Below are 20,961 nucleotides of genomic sequence, written 5' to 3' on the forward strand. Positions count from 1 at the left end.
ACTCATCAGGCTTAAGTGAGATTGTGTGGATGTTCCCTTTATATACATGTAGTCTTTCACGTAAAAACTATTTTCACCTCACCTAAACGAAATTTGATTGTTAATATAACGGATTATGATCCCACTATTGTTCCATTTAGTAAGCCCTCCCAAGATAAATGGCATCTATTATCCTATTCGGAAATAGCCCATGCCGTACACTCTCCAAAAAAAAAGATGAAAGCCAATCACATCACAAACTAGGTCATACCGGGACTAACATATGGTTCAATTTTATTTTAATAATTCGCTTCCGCATAGCGGTCTTTAGCAGTGGGAGGAAAGAGGTGGACCCAGAGAAAACCCACGAGGTTGGACACACGACCCTACTCCTTGTCAGGTACAACCGGAGAATCGAAACCACGCCAGTTGATTCAATGACAGACCTTATGATACAGCACGCATGTGTTAGCCATTCGGCCATCCACCCGCCACCCCGCTCCATGGATGAACCCAGAGGTAAGTGGAGTAGAACGGAATGAGACCAGTGTGGATACCAAGGATGATAGTGTGCCAGGCTGTAAATTGTAAACTCCTTCTCACTTCACTGATGAAAGCAAATTTTTTTTCAATCCTGTATTTTTGAAAGAAGTTTAACCTACATATATACATATATTGAATATTTGGTACATTATAATGATTCAATAATTATCAATATATAGAGAATTAATTTAATATACTATAGATCCCATTATTCTCCTGATAATCAGTAAACTAGGGTATATACAGAAAGAATAAATAGGAGATAGATTTCTTATAAACATTACAAATAGGTTAATATGTATGTAGTCAGATAATTTAACAGCTGTCCCCCGTATATACAATGTTACTATAAACCATTTGACAGCTGTCTGTAGAATAATTTAAATCAAGTTGTTGATATAGGAATATAATATTAATTAAATATTCACATTCAAGACTAAATCGTAGATATCGCAGTATAATTATAATTTAATATTCACATTCAAGAATAAATCGTTGATATCGCAGTTTAATAATAATTTATATTCACATTCAAAAATAAAATGTTGATATCGTAATATAATATTAATTGCATATTCATAGTTTTACACCAGATTAAGAATAAATTATGTAGTAGAACTTATCCTTTTCATCTACGAATCAAGGAATGGTTGATATTGCCATATAAAATTACAGTTAAAATATTCAGGAGTTTAGAAGTACATGTATAAAATCAGAAGGACAAATACTGTAATTCAAAATGCAGATGTCTATACTCAAATATTCCAATAGAAAAAAAAGAGGCTGCCATGGAGAGCAAAAGTTGGCTCGCTAACCTGAAATGAAATGAAACCGGGTTTTCCTAATGAAGACTGGCATACACCATACAGTGTGCTATGAGGGAAATTTTGCCCAAACAGTGGCACTACAGCCTACTCTTATATCAAATTCCAACTGTCAAGGGATCTTTTCGTCCCATCCGAGCTGTCCTTGTCAGGCCCCCCGTCCTGCATCACTGACAAGGGGGGGGGGGGCACGCCGGAAAATCTGGATGATCTTTCTCGGCCAATGCAAAATTTCCCTCATACCACACTGGAAGGTTGTACACCCATCTTCATTAGCCTAGAACAGTAGGTTATTACATCCCATTTCATTTCATAACTTTTGTAAAAAAAAAAAAAAATTTATGTTCTAATTCATGACATCAATTAGAAGACTCGCACCTTTCATTCAGCAGACGATCATCATTAAGACAGATCCCATCATTTCTAATGCATTATCCTTGTATTCATTGCTAAGCTTTTCTTTGTTTTAATTGAGAGTTTCGTATTTCATTTTTTGAGTGACGCCTCTTGCATATCATGTACAAGCCCAGGTCTGGAGGCTTACGACTGGCCTACGACTGGCCCCCAGATCTATTCACTTAATTTGATATTTGTTTTTTATTGTTTACAGTGTCTGTGTAGTCTGTATCTTGTCTGCCGGTTTGTTTGTGTGTTGTGCAGTGCTCCTGAGCTTACACTATTATTAAAGATTATGGAAAACGCTTCGTAATTTTAGTCCTTCTGCTCATATTCTAGTCTATATCTTTACGAACAGATGGACAAAACTTAAATCACGGCTTGTTTAATGGCAGAAAGTTACGACTACTCACTGAGAACAGAGAAAATCTACCTGTTGAAATTTACATGTAGCAAGTACCGTATTTTTCGGTGTATAAGGCGCACTTTTTTTTACCAGGTATTTTATTTTCTAGAAGGGGTGCGCCTAATACATAGTATTTAGCAAATCTTGGCCTTTCTGTGTGTCAACATAGAGGTCTGAAGTTGATCATATCGACAACAGCAATAAAGATGGCGGCCATTTCCCATACCGATATCCCGTATACCGTTAGTCATAGACGACAGTGGCAACAATATGGGTCAATAGCGGTTTAGTGTTATTAAAATATCTGCAAAGATATCGTAAATAATTAGATGACATATTTTTCTGCTATTCCGACATTCCGATGTCGTCATTTTTCGTGCAATAAATATGGCGGCCATTTAAGATACGGTATCGGCTTTTCCGTATACCGTTAGTCATATTTCTATTATTCCGGCTTTTCCATATACCGTTAGTCATAAACGACAGTGCTAACAATATCTGCAAAATTCTCGTTAATATTTCTATTATTCCTGCGTATTTGATGACATATATTTCTGCTAATCCGTTTACCGGTACAGTTAGCCACTGTCGGCAATCCAAACATCGGGGTGTTTTCTTTGAGCAAGACTGTCTTTTAGTAACCGTTTTAAGTTACCGACGGTTTTCATTCAACATGGATTCAGTGATTGGCCCATTGTTATAATTTACCGGTATAGTTAATTATCTACCAGTGAGTTGTTATCGTTTTCTTTATGAAGTCGTTTGCAGTTGACAAAACCATTGTTTCTTTGATTGGTATTAAAAATGCTATTGTATTATTTTACCGGTATAGTTAATTATCTACCAGTGAGTTGTTACCGTTTTCTTTATGAAGTTGTTTGTAGTTGACAAAATCATTGTTTTTTTGATTGGTATTAAAAATGCTATTGTATTATTTTACTGATAGATCTAAATGGCTACAATCTGGGTATTGTCATGACGCGTGGAGTGGGCGGGGCAACAGACGCTATCGTTTGTCAGTTGTTTGCATAACTTGGAGTAAACTGGAATTGTTGTTTCTCTTTTACCGGTAGTCAGGATTTAAGTTGTGAGTAGCTGATCATGATATATTATTTCTACAGGTATTATTTAATTTGTTTATCATCAAAACCGATTCATTTATCACAGACAATTACGCACGAATTTAACACGATGTAATAGACGGCCATGTTTGTTGTGGGCGGGACTTGAATGACAATTTCACTACCGTACGAGCAACAGAATTACAGCTGAAAGTTATGCAATAATGCAATTGCGTGTTATAATTAATATAAACAAATGTAACAAAAGCAATTTATTTCATAAAGAAATATAATTATATAAAGCTTGATACGGCTAAATATCGGTAATTATTATAACTGTAAACAATAGAGTTTGACCTAGTTACTGGAGATCGCAGGTGGATTTGAGTCACATATGCTATGGCACGAGTTTCACACGCGCTGGGAAAGGGTGCGCCTAAGCCACGCATATTTTTTTTTCCCTGAAACACCTCTGCCAAAGTCGCCCTGCGCCTTATCTACGCATGCGCCTTATACACCGAAAAATACGGTAACATTGACATTTTGGATCGTGTTACACTTATGGAAAGGATACATGTATGTTGACCTAATTACTTGTAATATTTAAAATATTTATGAAGCTTTTAAGATGATCTTTAAAGTGTGTTTCAGTTTGTGCAGAAGTATCAAAATAAATAAACTGATGGGTTTAGAGTTACAAAAAACTGGTTTAAAAAAAATCCTGACAGAAAAATAATCAAAATCAATAAACTGATTGGTTTAGGGTTATAAAACACTGGTTTTAAAAACAAAGCTTTTATTTATTTGCACAACCACTAATAATTTTGAATCTACACAAAAGACAGTAGGACGTTGAATCCCATTTAATTTATTTCACTTAAAGGGAGAGAGCGAGAGCAAGAGAGAGAGAGAGAGAGAGAGAGAGAGAGAGAGAGAGAGAGAGGGGGAGGGAGAGAGAGAGAGGGGGAGGGAGAGAGAGAGAGGGGAGAGGGGGAGAGAGAGATAGCAGAGAGAGAGGGAGAGAGTAGGCCATAGTGCTGCGGCCAAGGCAAAATTTCACTCATAGCACACTGCATGGTGTATGCCCGTCTTTATTAGCCCAATTCGGAGCAGAACAGTAGGACATTAAACCCCATTTCATTTCCAAAATAGAGATCATGTAGATGAAAGATAATTATACCACAGTTTGTATGCATGTACATGTATACATGTATATATACACAGGACTGTCAACTAAGGGATAATAGTATACAGTAACCTTATACACCACACCTTGTCTAACCATGGTATAACTAAAAGGTCAATACAGTTTTGTAAGATACATGTACAAGTATATACCCCAGTGGAAGATACAAGTATATTCCCCAGTGTGTCTGGCTTAATCACCACTGCCAGGGTGATGAAATGCTTGGCTAATGAAGACGGGCAGTGGCACTATCGCCTACGCTTATATCAAATTCCAACTGCCAAGGGATCTTTTACGTGCATTCTAATGTATACACGGGACCTCAGTTTTTCGTCTCATCCGAAGAACTAGACAGCTGTCCTTGTCAGGCCCTCCGTCCTGCATCACTGACAAGGGGGAACCACGCTGGAAAATGTGGATGAACTTTCTCGGCCAATGCAGGGATCGAACACCCGACCTCCAGGGTAGCGAGCCAGTGTCTTACCAACTTAACCACCGTGACCACTGCCAGGGTGATATCACGGATATGTGTTCACTGGCAAACTTGTGAGGGGAGCAAAATAAGAGGCTTGTCTCACACAGGTTGGAGCTGGGTAAGTGATAAATAGACCCCATCATTTCACTTCCATCTGACAAGGACAGCTGTCTAGTCGTTCAGATGGGACGAAAAACCAAGGTCCCGTGTACACATTTGCATGCACGTAAAATCCCTTGGCAGTTGGAATTCGATATCAGAGTAGGCCGCTGCCCGGGCAAAATTTCCCTCATAGCACACTGTATGGCGTATGCCTGTCTTCATTAGGCCCAGGTTAGGAGCAGAACAGTAGGACGTTAAACCCCATTTCATTTCATTTACTGTGTGTATGTATGTTTAATACATATAGTAATACCAATAACTCACTGTGTATGTACAATGTATGTTTAATAGTTATCATACAAATAACTCAGAGTAAATACACTTATCATACATGTGTATATATGTTTAATAGTTATCATACAAATAACCCAGAGTAAATACACTTATCATACATGTGTATGTATGTTTAATAGCTGTCATACCAATAACTCACAGTAAATATAGACATCATACCATGTGTATGTATGTTTAATACATGTAGTAATACCAATAACTCACAGTAAATACACACATTGCTCCATATCTCCATATACAATTGTATATAACCAATAGTAAATACACACATAACCCCATGTATTAATACAGTGTATATTATCAATAACTCACAGCAGCCTACATGGAAATACACACATAATTCCATGTTTCATCCAAATGACTAAGACACTATTCTTGCCAGGCCCTCTGTTCTTAACCATTGACTTGGGGGAAACCACACCTAGGAACATCCTGATGAAGTTTCTTAGTCAACACGAGAATCGCACATGGGACCTCAATCCTGATTGGCGAGCCAGCAGCTTACACAAAGAAGCACTGTGGCACCCTTTTGGAAACACCATCCCTTATTATATGAAAGATTAGATTTAATTAACAAAGCACGTGCATTTCTAAATAATGATTTATTTGTAACCCATGTGACATAATACAAAGAATACACACGTATAATCCTAATACACAAAGGAGCCAAATCGCTAATATTTGGGATCTAGAAATTGACACAAATAGGTGGCAATGCACAGGGGCGAATCTAGGAATTTTGAAAAGGGGGGGGGCGCGCCGCAAAATGAGGGCACTGACCGCGGAGACAGGGCACGCCGGTGAGAGGGGATTTTTTTTTTATTTAGGAGGGGGGTGGGTCCTCCCAAGAAAATTATCCGTCAATTCCTTGCATCTGTAGCCATTCCAAGAGCTATTTGGCTGATATTTTCGTCTAAGTAAACGTTCAGAAATCATTGAAAAAGAGCCTTAAAATCGAGCAAAAAAGCCAGTTGAACATGCGACTCGAAAATTGTCAAGGCGAGCGAGGCATATTATGATGGGAAAAAAGACGAATCTATTCCCTAGCCACTTCACTATTTAAGCCTTGTAACTTGTACTTTGTACTGTCCACACATGAAACAATGCTACATCAAGTTGCACTCATGCGCGTTGGTGATGGGCATGAGTGTATACGCTGTCAATTCCACAAGATGTCTGTCTATAGTCACTCTATAGGATTAGGGCACCGTCAGCTAAACAACAAGAATTCGTTTGCAAGTGGAAGCATTAATTAGACCAGACTGGTGTGTTTGAATCGATGGTTTGAGTCATTTGGGATCCCTGCAACGGGTTGGGAACGGACATATTTGGGTCTGAGAAAGGGCACTTTCAGCAGTAAAAAAGGGCACTGTCGAAAATTAGGGCGGGGCACGCACCCCTCGCGCCCCCCCTTAAATCCGCCTCTGATGCATATAATAATGTAATATGAATGTATATTAGCTGATGTACATTTAATCGTTTCTGTTTTTACTCTAATGTCAAATCAGGTATGTTCATAAAAATACGCCAGAAGTTTCAAGCAAATGGCAATCTCTATTATCTGGTTATTCCAGTCTACACAAGTAGTATTTATTGTGCATGCTCACCAGATAAGAACAAGAGGTCACTGTTTGACATGACTTGTGGAATATGACTAACCTCGTTCTTAGAGTCCCTTGTTACAAATGGCGCTGAAACGCATTATGGTACACGATTTGTTACCAATTGTAAAATGTTTATTTTGTCTTAAATATTGGATATCAGAAGCCCATCTTTTCCCCGTGAGATCACAACATCCATGTTGATTTAAATTGACAAATAATTTGTGTTTTCAATGTCGAAGACTTTATGATATTGAGTTAGAGACTTAGCTACTTTAAATACGTAACTACTTTGAACTAGTTTTATTTGTTTGTTTCTTTCTTACATGTATATTTGTTGTACTGTATTAATGTACTCATGTAATTGTATGCTGTTCCCCGTGGGCGTTTGTATGCAATAAAATTTATCTATATCTTTATCTTTTAAACCCCCCATGTTTTATGAGACAATGTATTATTCACCAATGCATATAATAACTGTTAATACACACTGACTAAATATGCATATAAAAACATCAAATACACACAGCCAAGACCTACCTTATAATAACAGTACTGTAGATATTCATACGGTTTTCTTTTCTTGAATAAATCTTCTATTTCTTGATTCGAAGTGCCTGGAAGTCGGTCACCTATCTTGGATTTCTTACATTTTCTTATACACTCCGACTTCGTTAAAATCTCCATCATTATTGACGAGAAGGTGCTGTTGTTTGAATTGGTCTGCGTTTTACACGAAAGCCTACAATCTATCACAGTTTTTTTGAAGAATTTATAATCGGTCAAAGCTGTTTCGAAAATCATGTAGCATTGGTACCAGTTCGACTCGCGATAGGCTGTAACTCCTTCAGAATAAAGCACGTCATAGTTGTACTGATATTCTTGTCCAGCCTTGCAAGCGATCAACGAAAGTAGTAATGTTAAAACTATACATTCGAACGTATGAGTTCCCATTTTACAAACGTTTCAAAACTTTTAGATCCCGTTGAAAACTTTTGACAACTCTAAGCGATGTTCCATGTTGGATCGCCTCTGGGTTAATGACGTCACATTAAAGGGAGGTAACTGTAAATCACCGAACAATAGGTCGTCTGCTATTTCAGACCAGTTCAGACCAGACAAATGAATTGATTGTTTTCGTAATAGGAAAATAGATTTAAATGACCAAGAATCTAGTTTTCATATTATTAATCGATTTAGATTTAGCAGATAAGCCAAACCAAAAGGAAATTCAATGGCTATAAGTTGTAAGTTATAATTGAAACATTGTTCATTTTGCGTGGGTTATAATACAGCGTGCGTACCATGTGGTGGTCGAAGTTTAGGAAATACGTCATGTTATATGAATGTCGCAAAGAAACATTGTTGATATAACGTGCAATATTTGACCATAAATCACGGATTGTTTTTGTTATAGCTTTCATTTATTAGATATATCTATCGCATAACGTCTATCTAAACAGCAAGGGTAGACTAAGTGTCTAGTCTTTCGGATGGGTCAAAAAACCGATGTCCCGAAATCTTAGGTGTAACGTCCAATCGACACAAATTAGGTCATTTCGGGACCAAAATATTGTTCAGTTTCATTTCAATAATTATTTTGCACAAAGGGGTATTTAGCTATAAGAGCAAACCGGATGACGTACACAAAAATTAAAATGGGGTTTAACCGTCTACTGTTTTGCTCTGACTGGGACAACAAAGAGCGCATACACGTGTACACCATAGCCTACAGTGTGCTATGAAGGAAATGGAAGTTTTGCCCGGACATACGGCGGACTCTAATCTCGAATTCCAACTGCCAGCCGGGTTCTTGTACATGCATGCCAATGAGTACACGAAATACGACTTTACTAATTAATAATAATTCTTCAACATTAACTGTATTAGTAATGTAATTTAGGGAGTTGGCGTCGTGGTTAGCACGGCCTATTACTCATTTATTTAAATAGACTATTTCAGAGTCTGTACTTGAGATGGGGGGATCACGGTGGCTAAGTGGGTAAGACGCTGGCTCGCTAGCCTGGAGGTCGGGTGTTCGATCCCTGCATTGGCCGAGAAAGTTCATCCAGATTTTCCGGCGTGGTTCTCCCTTGTCAGTGATGCAGGACGGGGGGGGGGGGGGGAGGCTGACAAGGAAAGCTGTCTGGCCGTTCGGATGAGACAAAAAACAAAGGTTCCGTGTACACATTGGCGTACACGTAAAAGATCCCTTGACAGATGGAATTCGATATAAGAGTAGGCCGTAGTGCCGCTGTCCGGGAAAAATTTCCCTCATAGCACACTGTATGGCGTATGCCCGTCTTCATTAGCCGAGTTTGGAGAAAAACAGTAGGACGTTAAACCCCATTTCATTTCATTTCATTTCGTGCCTGAGATGCCAACGAAGAGTCGGGTTAAGAATGTGTAGGCCCATGGCTTATAGTTAGTGTTAGACTAGACAGATGCATGTGCTTTTAGATCAACATGGTATATCATTGAGTCAAGTTGTTTGGTTACGATCCCGCGCGTGTCGTACACTATAAGTAGTAGGGTCGCCTACCAAAGCTCTTAGGTTTACTTCGGGTTCTCCGATTTCCTCCCACAGCTAAAGATTCATACAGGCATGCAAATTATTGAAATAAATGTCGACGGCTTTCGTGAACCTGAATTTCTGCGGGTCCCCCGGTTTCCTTCCTCCACTCTCAAGTAAATTATTGAAATAAACAAACGCACTATAGTTTATGTAGATTGGCTTCATGCAATCTGAATAAAACACAGATCCTATTTCGTTTCGTTTTTTATAGTTCAAAACTTCATTTTACTTGTGGGTAAATCACTAGAAACGTCAACGCTGATTGATTAATCAATGTTTGACGTCATAGGATCAAAAGCCGCTCGTAAGACCCCTGACACGACCTTCGAGTACACACACTTCTCCGCAGTTAATATTTGCTTGGCCGCTACAATCACTGATAAGGATGACATCGATGCGACTTAATGAGCCACAAATATTAACTTTTGTCCTCCGACAAATTAAATTCTAAAACATTTTGTTTTATGTATTAGAAAAATAAATAAAGACGTTTGAAGTATTTGTAGGTAAAAATTATTTCCTATTTAGTGTAAATGGGTATTTAATTGAGTAAAAGACAGCACTCTACCCGAACCAGTCACGTCTTGTAAACAATGTACGCGTCATTGAAGCAATGATTGAAGCCGCGTGATGAGACGTCACGTGTTGAAGGTAGTCATCTTTTACAGAGATATTAGAAGACTTTCTCAATCCTCTGTAAAACAGATTGCTTCATGTAGTGTAGACCATCGAAAGTATAAAAAAAACGAAACGAAATATCGATCTGATTGGGTTTCGCGTATCCTGTATTTCTAATGTAAAACATTTATTTAGATTGTGTAAGTTTGATTGTTGCGCACCCCCTCACGTGGTGTCAATGTGGTTTTCATCACTATACCATATTGCTCAACCAGCAACAGACATACCGTGGCGTAGATGTGCTACAAATCGACTCAAGCATGGTCTACATAGCCAAATTTGCTCTGCGCCGGGTGGAGTGAGTCCCCAAATACTACCTAATGATGACCACGTTCCTCGTCAGCAGTTACCTACAGCCGCTGGGTTTAACTCTTGTGGGAATGACAAGCGTTGCAGAATCGTTCGGATGTCCGTCTATCGACGTTCACGTACAAGAGCAGTTGGCATTCGAAAAAGAATAAGTAGAACCGCCACTATCCGAGCACTATCCCCACCCTTCACGATGCATCAATCTCGTTAACTTATGCTCTAGGCAACCAGTAAACTAAAGAATAACTGGAGATCTTGTAAGATTGGCAATGTTCATTCACGACACCTAGATGCTAACATTTTGCAATGAGTTTCATTGGGTTCGCTTCTGAGCTGATCTTGCTTACTTTTTGTAAATTAAAGAAAATTAAAGATATTTTGAAAACTTGTGTTCAACGGTTTGTTTCTGAGCTGATCTAGTTCTTCTTTTTCAATTCTTTCATGGCTTTCACGATCTGCTCATCTACGAGCGCATGCCAGACATCCATATTTATGTTAATACCGTCACATGACACAACTAAAGATTCATATACTGCACCCAGCGATTCATCTAAGTCATATTTCTCAGGTGGAGCTAGCTGTAGACAGGCAGCCTAAGTTTGGGATGCTAAAGATTGGTGTACTTGAGCTAACCAGACCTACCTGTGGCACCCGGCCTAATCTTGTAAAGTTGCTAAAATCAAATCTTTATGAACACTTTTAAATTCCGTGACCAGTAACATTGCGATTAAGGTGGCAAGGTTTTATTATTTCATCATATACATTGCTATAGTTTAAATAATGAATTGAAATGAAATGAGGTTTAACGTCCTACTGTTCTGCTACTATACTGGGCTAATGAAGACTGGCATACCTCATACAGTGTTATTATTATTATTATTGTTCGATTTATATAGCGCTTCATTACACATGAGTGTTTCTAAGCGCATTCACAACAAAACAGTTCAAAAACATTTTTGAAATAAGTATGTTTTTAAGTTAGTCTTAAAGCTCTGGATGGAAGAGGACTCTCTAAGAGTTTTTGGAAGATCATTCCACATTTTAGCTGCTCTGACGGAGAAAGCATATTCCCCAGAACGATTATTATATTTGGGGATCCTCAATATGCTACGATCACTTGATGGAAGGTTGGATCGCCGGGGAGTATAGAAATCAAAGAGTTCTTTTAAATAACTGGGTGCGGTGTCAGAATAAATTGATTTAAACACATTCACAAGAGCTTTAAATTGAACCCTCGCTCGAACTGGAAGCCAATGGAGTTTCTCATGTAACTTAGCTGATATATGATCAAATTTTCGTGTTTTAGTTATAAGACGTGCAGCATTATTTTGCGCTATTTGTAGTCTGTTTAAAGCTGTTTAAAGTGTGCGATGAGAGAAATTTTGCCCGGGCAGCGACATTATGGCCTACTCTTATATCAACTTCCTTCTGCCAAGGGATCTTTTACGTGCACACCAATGTATGTACGGGACCTCGGTTTTTCGTCCTATCCGAACGACTAGACAGCTGTCCTTGTCAGACCCTCCCTCCGGCCTGACAGGTGGAAACCACATCGGAAAATCCAGATGAACTTTCTCGGCCAATGCAGGGATCGAACACGCGACCTTCAAGCTAGCAAGCTAGCGTCTTACCCACGCTTTAAAAAATGAGAATCTTGACGAATCGAGGCTTTAAAGAATATATACATGCAAAGTATAAATTGTACATAAAACTAAAAAAACAAAAATAAATTTTAAATAAAATATATATACAATTGGCCGTTCCGTTAATTCTTATTTTTTTATGTTATGATAAAACAATTTTAAAAGTAGAGCAAAGCATTTTTCGGACAACATCTTCTGTTTTAACTCTTCGGATCATCAATATATCTCGTATTTTTACTTTCTTCCATTCTTCATCCCATCATTTCCCACCCATGTCCTAGTCTTCGTCTGATTCTGGGTTGGGTATTTCCTTGCTGTATTCATCTTAAAGAAAAAAAACCCAGAAAATGGTCACATTACATTTATATGAGATCGACCTCGCAGTATCGTCACAATATTATGACATCGCCTTGCAGTCCAAATATTACAACATCGTCGTATCACCACAATATTACAGCGTCTCCCTTTCATTATAAATGAAATGAAATGAAATGAAATGGGGTTTAACGTCCTACTGTTCTGCTCCTAAACTGGCCTTTCATTATAATATTACGTCACCATATCATCAAGTCACCGCTTCGCCACAATATCGCCACGTCGTCGTACCGTCATAATATCAAAGAGCCGATCCAAATATTATAATTACTGATAATTTGTAAGCTATTTAAGTTACACAAGGCGCACATACGGTCCACTTTATACTAGGCTTCGTCATATACGCATCCACACTGATCAGTCTCAAATATTAACTTTCTTCCTCCGACAAATTAAATTCTAAAACATTTTTTTTATGTATTAGAAAAATAAATAAAGACGTTTGGCGTATTTGTAGCTAACAATTATTTCCTATTTAGTGTAAATGGGTATTGAAATGACTAAAAGGCAGCATTGTGCCCGAAACAGTAACGTCTTATGTAAACAATTCGCGCACCATTCAGCCAATGATTGACGCCACGTGCTGTGGCGGCACGTGTTAAAGGCAGTCGTCTGTTACAGAGATATTAGAAACATATTGATACGCATCTAGCAGTCCTTCGCTGACTCAGTGAGTATCAAGAGGAGCATACGTCATCATGTAGTGTGCTAAGAGGGAAATTTTTACGAATGCCATGCCATTCTCCACACGCGTCTCGCTATCGTGATCCGATGTCAATGGTTATTTTACGTGCACGTCAATAAACGTGTACACGTCTGGACTCTGTTGTAACATCCGAACGACGAGGCTCTTCTGCCTTGTCCGACCCACGCTAGGCATCCCTGGCAAGGGGGCTGGGGAACAGGCTGGAAAATCCCAAGGAGCTTACTCGACTAACGCAAGAGTCTGACCCAGATTCTCCTAGTTACTGAGCCAACACAATACACACTGTACCCCCGTGGTCTTTACACAATTCCGCTGGCACTCATGCGATTTACATGGGTTATCGTCAATGAATAAACAAATAAGAAAGTGACGCCATATGTTTCGAAAGTCACGTCAGGTGTTTCAAAAGTCACGTCATGTGTTTCAAAATTCACGTTACGTGTTTTGATAGTGACGTCAGGTGTTTCGAAAGTTTAAGCCTGTACTAGTTTATTCTTACCGTCGACGTGAAACCAGATGTCAGTGTTGGTGTCTACTGGTGTTGATGATGAAGACAAAGATGATGATGAAGTTTGTAATTTTCCTGGTTTGATCCGTAAAGACGTGACACAGCAGGGTATTTGAACTCCAGCTATAACAGAACAACCGTCTGATCCTAATTGTGGATGATGCAGCTAAAGAAGAAAATAAAGTACATTTTTTTAGGTCTAACATACGGATTGAAAATCGGGAAAAGCAACCTAAGTGCCCGGGGCCGTGACACCCCCTGGGTGCCTGTTTTAGTGTCAGAACTATTGGGACTAACATTAAAGTCACTGATTATCATTAGCATATCTTCGGACGATGTTTTAATTCACGCTACATTATACTTAAAGGGACCATCCCAATTTTAACAGAGTCTCAAAAATAAAAGTCAATGTACGTATAAAATTTAAGCGCCAAAGTATAGAGTAGAGGACTGGTGTATTTACCGTGTCTCAAAATTTTAGCTCAAAATATTGAGTCGTTTGAACGTGAACCGCTTATCCGGACACGTAACCTTTTTAAGATTTCGGATCATTTTTTTCGTTGGGTGACCTAATAATCTATTACCGTTCCTTTAGATATATTGCATGACTCACGTGCTTTACTTGCTAAAGAAAGGTAAATGTCACCTGCACGTTATTTCTATAAAATAAAAGTCTGGTTTTATCTAGACACCGTATAATACAGCTTGAAGACAGTCGGGTTTAAGTTGTTTGAAAACGTATTACCGATATTGAGTTAGTTGCCCGGCCCTTAGGTAGAGAACTTTATGGGATTTTAACACAAAATTAAGCATTTTTATTCTCCAACATATTATCGGGATTGGCCCTTTAAGTTGTTTGAAAACGCATTACGTATATGAATATGGAGTTAGTTGCTCGGTCCTAAAGTAAAGGGTTTTTAAGGGCTTTTTAACACAAAATTAGGCAGTTTTATTCTCCAAAATATAACATTTTTATAATTCACAAATCGATACCAAAATATCAACAGTAGACACTCTTCCGATTTGGATTCAATTTCATTTAAAGGACAATATCACATTGGGATCACGTGGTAGATTAAGCAACACGTGGTAGCCTCTGGCTCCAAAGCACGCATCAGGTTCAGCATGAAAAACTTGAAGAAATATAAACTGGAAGTAGAGATAAATAAACATGCAATTTTCCGCCCTACATTTCAACCAACCAACTTCTTAACCCTTGTATCCTTCGCCGCTTCATGAATATTCACTAAAACCTGGCAGAAAATGTATATCCAGCCCCCTTTTTTTTAAATTCGACACCAAAAAGTCATCAGAGATCGTCATGCAGGGGGGGGGGAAGCTAAAAATAGCTTTGGCCCTTGCTTCGTAGGAGACGGTGTAGGAATAATTGTTGAGCTCGGTCCAAGTACAATAAAGAGAAGGTACCTTCATGTCTGAGGTAAATGATGCTACCAGATTATTTGAGTGTTTATCTCTGATATAAAGAGTTTGATCTTTCTCGGCTATACCATAAGTCGTGTAGTACGGACTAGACAGATTACCATCAATTATAATCGGAGCATTGTGGGCATCTCTAACTTCATACGTTTTACCTGTAATAAAATACAACCGATTGTCCAATCACAAATATCGACTAGGCCAATATTAAGACTTGTTAACGCCATACAGTGTTCTATTAGGGATATTTGTGCCTGGACATCACAACTATCAGGGGCGGATCCAGCTACATAGAAACAAAGTTTTAAAACAATACTTTTTTTATGAGAAAATTGTAGCTTTCGTAGTGTTGGCTTTCTCTCTTTAAAACGCTCAGTGTGTTTGCCTACGTATTAAAGGGACAATAACACTCTTGCTGACTTGAAAGCTCCAGAAAATAAATAATATCTCTATCTAAGTACTAGATGTTTAAAGATACATTATGGGAGATTCGGTAACGAGTTGGCAGTTCTCACTATAATAGTTAAAAACTAGATAATGTAAAGGCAATTTGGTGAAAATTTCATTCAAATTGATCCACTATGAACCGAGAACAAAGCGACTGAAATTCCCATAAGCCTCGGTCATCATTACTAAAGTCAGTACGATAAACAGCATAGTCTCGATTATCCATTTAATCGTTTAATGGAGAAGGAAAGTTATGCAGTAAATCGGCTTACAATCCACTACAGATCGCAGGCTAGCGCTGCCATCTAGAGTTGATTATGGCCTGGATAGGTTAATAATTTAGATAACATTTCAGGCCTAAAAGAAAGACCTGAAATAGGCAGATTTAGCTCTTGCATAATGTATGTTTAAGTGTCCTACCTGTTGTGTAAATTATCCATTACAACCTATTTTACTTGTCCAGAGAGTTCGAAAATATTTTTAAATCACTGACAAGGGGGGAACCACGCCAGAAAATCTGGATGAACTTTCTCGGCTAATGCAGGGATCGAACACCCGACCTCCAGGCTAGCAAGCCAGCGTCTTACCCACTTAGCCACCGTGATCTCCCGTTTATTCTGAGATTTGATACCTTACTGCTATTTGAATGAAGGCACTTGTACTAAACGCAAACTCGGTTGTATTTTGTTTGCGTGGAGATTGCCCCCCGAGCGAATATTTGGGAACAGTTATTTACTGTTCGAGGGCTTTACTTACCGTCGTTCAGATGGGACACAACCATAAATGTACCGTTATTAAATGAACAAAGGATTTTTTCCTCCGTTATAAATACAGCATGGTCAATCCATTCATTTCCATGACGACACAATTCTGGGGAAACTGTTTTATCTGTAAAATAGAAAATTGAGCTATACTTCTACTGGTATTAAAGGACCAATAAAACATTAACGGTTAACCGTGGTAGCTAAGGTGGTTCTGCGAAAAGATCGCGGGGGTGGATGGCCGAATGGTTAGCACGTGTGAGCTGTATTATAAGGTTTGTCATTGAGTCAACTGGAGTGGTTTCTATTCCACAGTTGTACGTGACAAAAAGTAGGATCGCCTGTCCAATCTCGTGGGTTTTCCCCAGTTTACTCCCACTGCTAAAGAAATAAAATTAAACCATATATTAGTCCTGGATTGACATAGTTTGTGTCGAGTGGACGTTAAAACCCATCTCTCTCTCTCTCTCTCTCTCTCTCTTTTCGTGTAGGACAGTAGGCCGTTCAAACCCATTTCATTTTATTTCACTTAAAGGAGCCAAACCTCTAACTAAATATAATCCATAATATTGGAAATTGAAAACACAAAATAGAATTCAAAATTGGTCCCTTTCAATCAATATTGATGTTGTTATCTTACCATTAAAATATGGGATTCTAATATCAAATATTTAAGACACATTGTAACATGCTTAAGGGTGAATCTTACGTTTTGATTGGTCGATTAGACACTGTCTATTGGACAATAACACCCCTCTAAATTAGAAAAATCACTGCGTATTAATATTATGCGTACTACTTTAATGGAGATAACCACAATGGAGACACTCAATTTTGATCTCGGTACATTAGATGAAATATTTAGAGATATGTCCGAAGATGAACTTGAAACGCCAACCCCCTTGTCAGGTAACCGCTACAAACAACAAAATATACAATAATCTATTACAAAAACATAATCTATTACAAAAACAGAAACATAAAAGCGAGCCAAATCTAACATGAGCAGCCCGTTATCCCGCTACGTCACAACGTTTTCATTACGTCAAAATTGATTTCTTTGGTTTTTACGTCACTAAAAACCGATTTGCAGTGAGACGAATTTTGTAAAAATTCTAAAAAATAGCATGTTTCAATGTCGATAAACACCTCCTGTTTCGCATTTAGAGGGGTGTTATTGTCCAATAGACATGTCCTGAGATTTTACATTGGAACATTACATTGCCACTGTCCGGGCAAAATTTCCCTCATAGTACACTGTATGGCGTATGCCCGTCTTCATTAGCCCAGTTCGGAGCAGCCTGGGCCCTTATTCACGAAAACTTAAATTAAAATCCTTAAAATCGATTTTAAGAGATTTAAGTTTTCGTGAATAAGGGCCCAGAACAGTAGGACGAAAAACCCCATTTCATTTCATTTCATTTTTTTATTGATGGTCTATATATAATTGCCCTAAACATTTGTTACTTTACTTGTTTAAACACGTCGAGAGAATGTTCTCTCCCACGGCCACGTTGCCCAAATAGATTAGTTCGTCCATGGGATAAGTGTGTGTTGATTTCTGATGTAGCCTACTTACCATTAAGACGATCATATACAATGATTTTAAGGACTTTAACAAGGAAAATGATAAATTGCCCGTCCTCAGAAATAGACAGGAGGTCGAAATCGCCTCCCTTTAACTTTGTTTCTTGCATTTCGCTGCACATGTCACACTTCTTCAATTTTGTCGAAACTTTATCAATTTTGCCTTCTTTTATTTCAAAGACTTCTATCATAGATTTGCTTGATGTTTCAGCAACAAGTATCGTCTCCTGCTTGTTAACCTTAAACAAACAAAATGAAGGAGAACTGTGCAGCAAACCAAGAACAAAACAAACAATAATAGAGCACCAGCAGCTGACTTTAGATATATATATTGTATGAATGGAAAAAAATATTGGTAAATTCTCTGCAAATTAATGTACATGGCTTCGAAACTGTTACCGTCGCTCACCAACCCGGCGGTGTTTATCCGCCAACACCCGGACCTCAAGGCTCTGAGCCAGCGCCATATACTCTCTGCGTCGATAAGATCGGAAATAGCAAACCAATATATAAATGAAATGAAATGAAATGGGGTTTAACGTCCTACTGTTCTGCTCCTATACTGGGCTAATGAAGAGGGGCATACGCCATACAGTGTGGTATGAGGGAAATTTTGCCCGGGCAGTGGCAATGTAATGTTCTAATGTAAAATCTCAGGACATGTCTATTGGACAATAACACCCCTCTAAATGCGAAACAGGAGGTGTTTATCGACATTGAAACATGCCAACTGCCAAGGGATCTTTTACGTGCATTCCAATGTTTACACGGGACCTCGGTTTTTCGTATCATCCGAAGGACTAGACAGCTGTCCTTGTCAGTCCTCCGTCCTACATCACTGACAAGGGGAAACCACGTCGGAAAATCGGGATGAATTTTCTCGACCAATGCAGGGATCGAACACCCGACCTCTAGGCTAGCGAGCCTGCGCCTTACCCACTTAGCCACCATGGCTCCCAAACCACTGAAACTATTTATGGCATAACAATTACTGGTTTATTAAAATGGAACGTTTCGACGAAGATACTCTCATCTATATCAAGCAAATGATATATAACACAAATTACTAAATGCCACTGAAAGAACAATACATGTATATATAACACAATGTACACAAATTTAAACCTAATTTCGGCCCGCGCATCAGTGACAGAGTTCCTAGTGCTTGACCTCGTAAGGAACCCCCTACTACTGCCCCCCCCCCCCCGCGCCAGGAGAAAATATTTGGAACATTGTCTCTAAATGGTGTTTAATCCTAATTGTGGTACGCGCATCAGGGATGGAACTCTCTGCGCCTGACCCAGCTACCAGTTCGTCCCGACCAGGAGTAAATGTTAGGAACACTGACAGTAAATGGCGCTTTCCAGAGTATATTGCATCCAGATGTTTCTAACTTATGCACAAATTAAGTGCGTGGCAATCTTTCCAATTCATCAAAAACGACGTACATTCAAGACCCAAACGACGTAAAGACTTTTGGGGCCCTAAACTATGTGAGCCCCCCCCCCCCCCCCACACACACACACACACACGGCCTTCTATACTAACAGACACCTTCGCAGTCTATCGATACAGCACAATCAGAATATTTGTCTATTTACCCAGTATCCGGAGCATCTATCGACATAACGTTCTGACTTTTTATCTTCTATAGATATTGTAATTAAGCTGTTTTCATCACCATGTATGCCGACAATACCTGTAAAACAGTAGGTACAAAGTAGGTATAAATTAATCATTTAAACTATAACACATGCTTAGTTTCTCCTTGCAGTAGTCCTGGGCGCAACAAGGCAAAACATAAAATGAAGTAGTGCAGGGCGCAACAAGGAAACACATAAAATAAAACAGAGCAGGGCGCATAAAACAACACATAAAATAAAATAGAGCAGGGCGCATAAAACACATAAAATAAAATAGTGCTGGGTGCAACAAGGCAACACATAAAAAAAAATAGTGCAGGACGCAACAAGACAACGCATGAAATAAAATAGTACAGGACTCAACAAGGAAACACATAAAATAAAACAGAGCAGGGCGCATAAAACAACACATAAAATAAAATAGTGCAGGGCGCAACAAGACAACGCATGAAATAAAATAGTACAGGGCGCAACAAGGCAACGCATGAAATAAAATAGTACAGAGCTCAACAAGGCAACACAAAAACAACATAGTGCTGAACGCAACAAGTCAACACATAAAATAAAATAGTGCAGGGCGCAACAAGGCGACACATAAAATTAAATAGTGCAGGGCGCAACAAGGCAAAACATAAAATATATTGCGATTTTAGCAATCTAAGACCCCAAGCCCACCCTCATTCTGCTGATAAGAATATTATCATAATAATAATTATAATAAATTGTATCTGAAATCAGATATAAAAGAAAAACACCCTTACTCATGTTTGATTGAATGAAGCTGAACGATGAAAGGTCCACGTCTTTGGTTTCATCATCATTATCATCATTGTCTACCTTGTAATCATCCTCTTTAATCTCCATGGTATTCAGATCCAATCGATATATCTTCTTGGTCTCATTCCGTTGGCGTTTGGGTTGGATGATGATTGAAGGGTCTGGGTTGGATTCTGATGTAGGTATCACTTCAATATCTGTATCTGTAGTCCTCCACTAAAATCACAAAATACGCACAAAACTAGATTCTAAAAAACGTATTATATTTGTTAGATTAAACACCTAAAACAAATCGTGAAAGTGTTGCGATGGGAGAATTCAAAATGATAAAAACCTTACCAATTAATAGACTTGCTATTTTCAGAACAACCGATACAGTTTATCATTCGGTGAGGTTACATAGCTAATAAGTTTTGTTTGCGGAATAGTGGACTACCGTGAACGTCATCTAGATTTACATATTTTATATGTGCGTTTGTTGTTTGAGGGTGTCTGTGTATATTATGTCCTGTTCACAGGTTACGTCATCTAGATTTACTGACGCCATCTAGATTTACTGACGTCATCTAGCTTTACTGACGTCATCTA

General features: G+C 38.6%; 2 protein-coding genes across 5 annotated transcripts in view; both read right to left on the reverse strand.

The window, feature by feature from the left end:
• The window catches only part of LOC126825556 (prolyl 3-hydroxylase 1), a 30,876-nt gene extending 22,924 nt beyond the window's left edge, over positions 1-7,952 (reverse strand). For both annotated transcript variants that reach the window (XM_050555207.2, XM_050555205.2), the window contains exon 1: positions 7,468-7,952. In XM_050555207.2, coding sequence (XP_050411164.1) covers positions 7,468-7,881 — 414 coding nt within the window. In that variant the 5' untranslated portion in view covers positions 7,882-7,952. The remainder of the gene's footprint in view (positions 1-7,467) is intronic.
• Positions 7,953-11,227: 3,275 nt separating this feature from the next.
• Positions 11,228-20,961, reverse strand: part of LOC126825553 (NACHT and WD repeat domain-containing protein 2) — a 36,358-nt gene continuing 26,624 nt past the window's right edge. For all 3 annotated transcript variants that reach the window (XM_050555195.2, XM_050555193.2, XM_050555197.2), the window contains 7 exons: positions 20,358-20,589; positions 19,555-19,652; positions 17,946-18,192; positions 16,362-16,493; positions 15,147-15,313; positions 13,713-13,887; positions 11,228-12,456 (listed from right to left, as the gene is read on the reverse strand). In XM_050555195.2, coding sequence (XP_050411152.1) covers positions 12,410-12,456; positions 13,713-13,887; positions 15,147-15,313; positions 16,362-16,493; positions 17,946-18,192; positions 19,555-19,652; positions 20,358-20,589 — 1,098 coding nt within the window. In that variant the 3' untranslated portion in view covers positions 11,228-12,409. The remainder of the gene's footprint in view (positions 12,457-13,712; positions 13,888-15,146; positions 15,314-16,361; positions 16,494-17,945; positions 18,193-19,554; positions 19,653-20,357; positions 20,590-20,961) is intronic.

This window comes from Patella vulgata, chromosome 6 (genome assembly GCF_932274485.2).
Source record: "Patella vulgata chromosome 6, xgPatVulg1.2, whole genome shotgun sequence".
NCBI classification, from domain to species: domain Eukaryota; kingdom Metazoa; phylum Mollusca; class Gastropoda; family Patellidae; genus Patella; species Patella vulgata.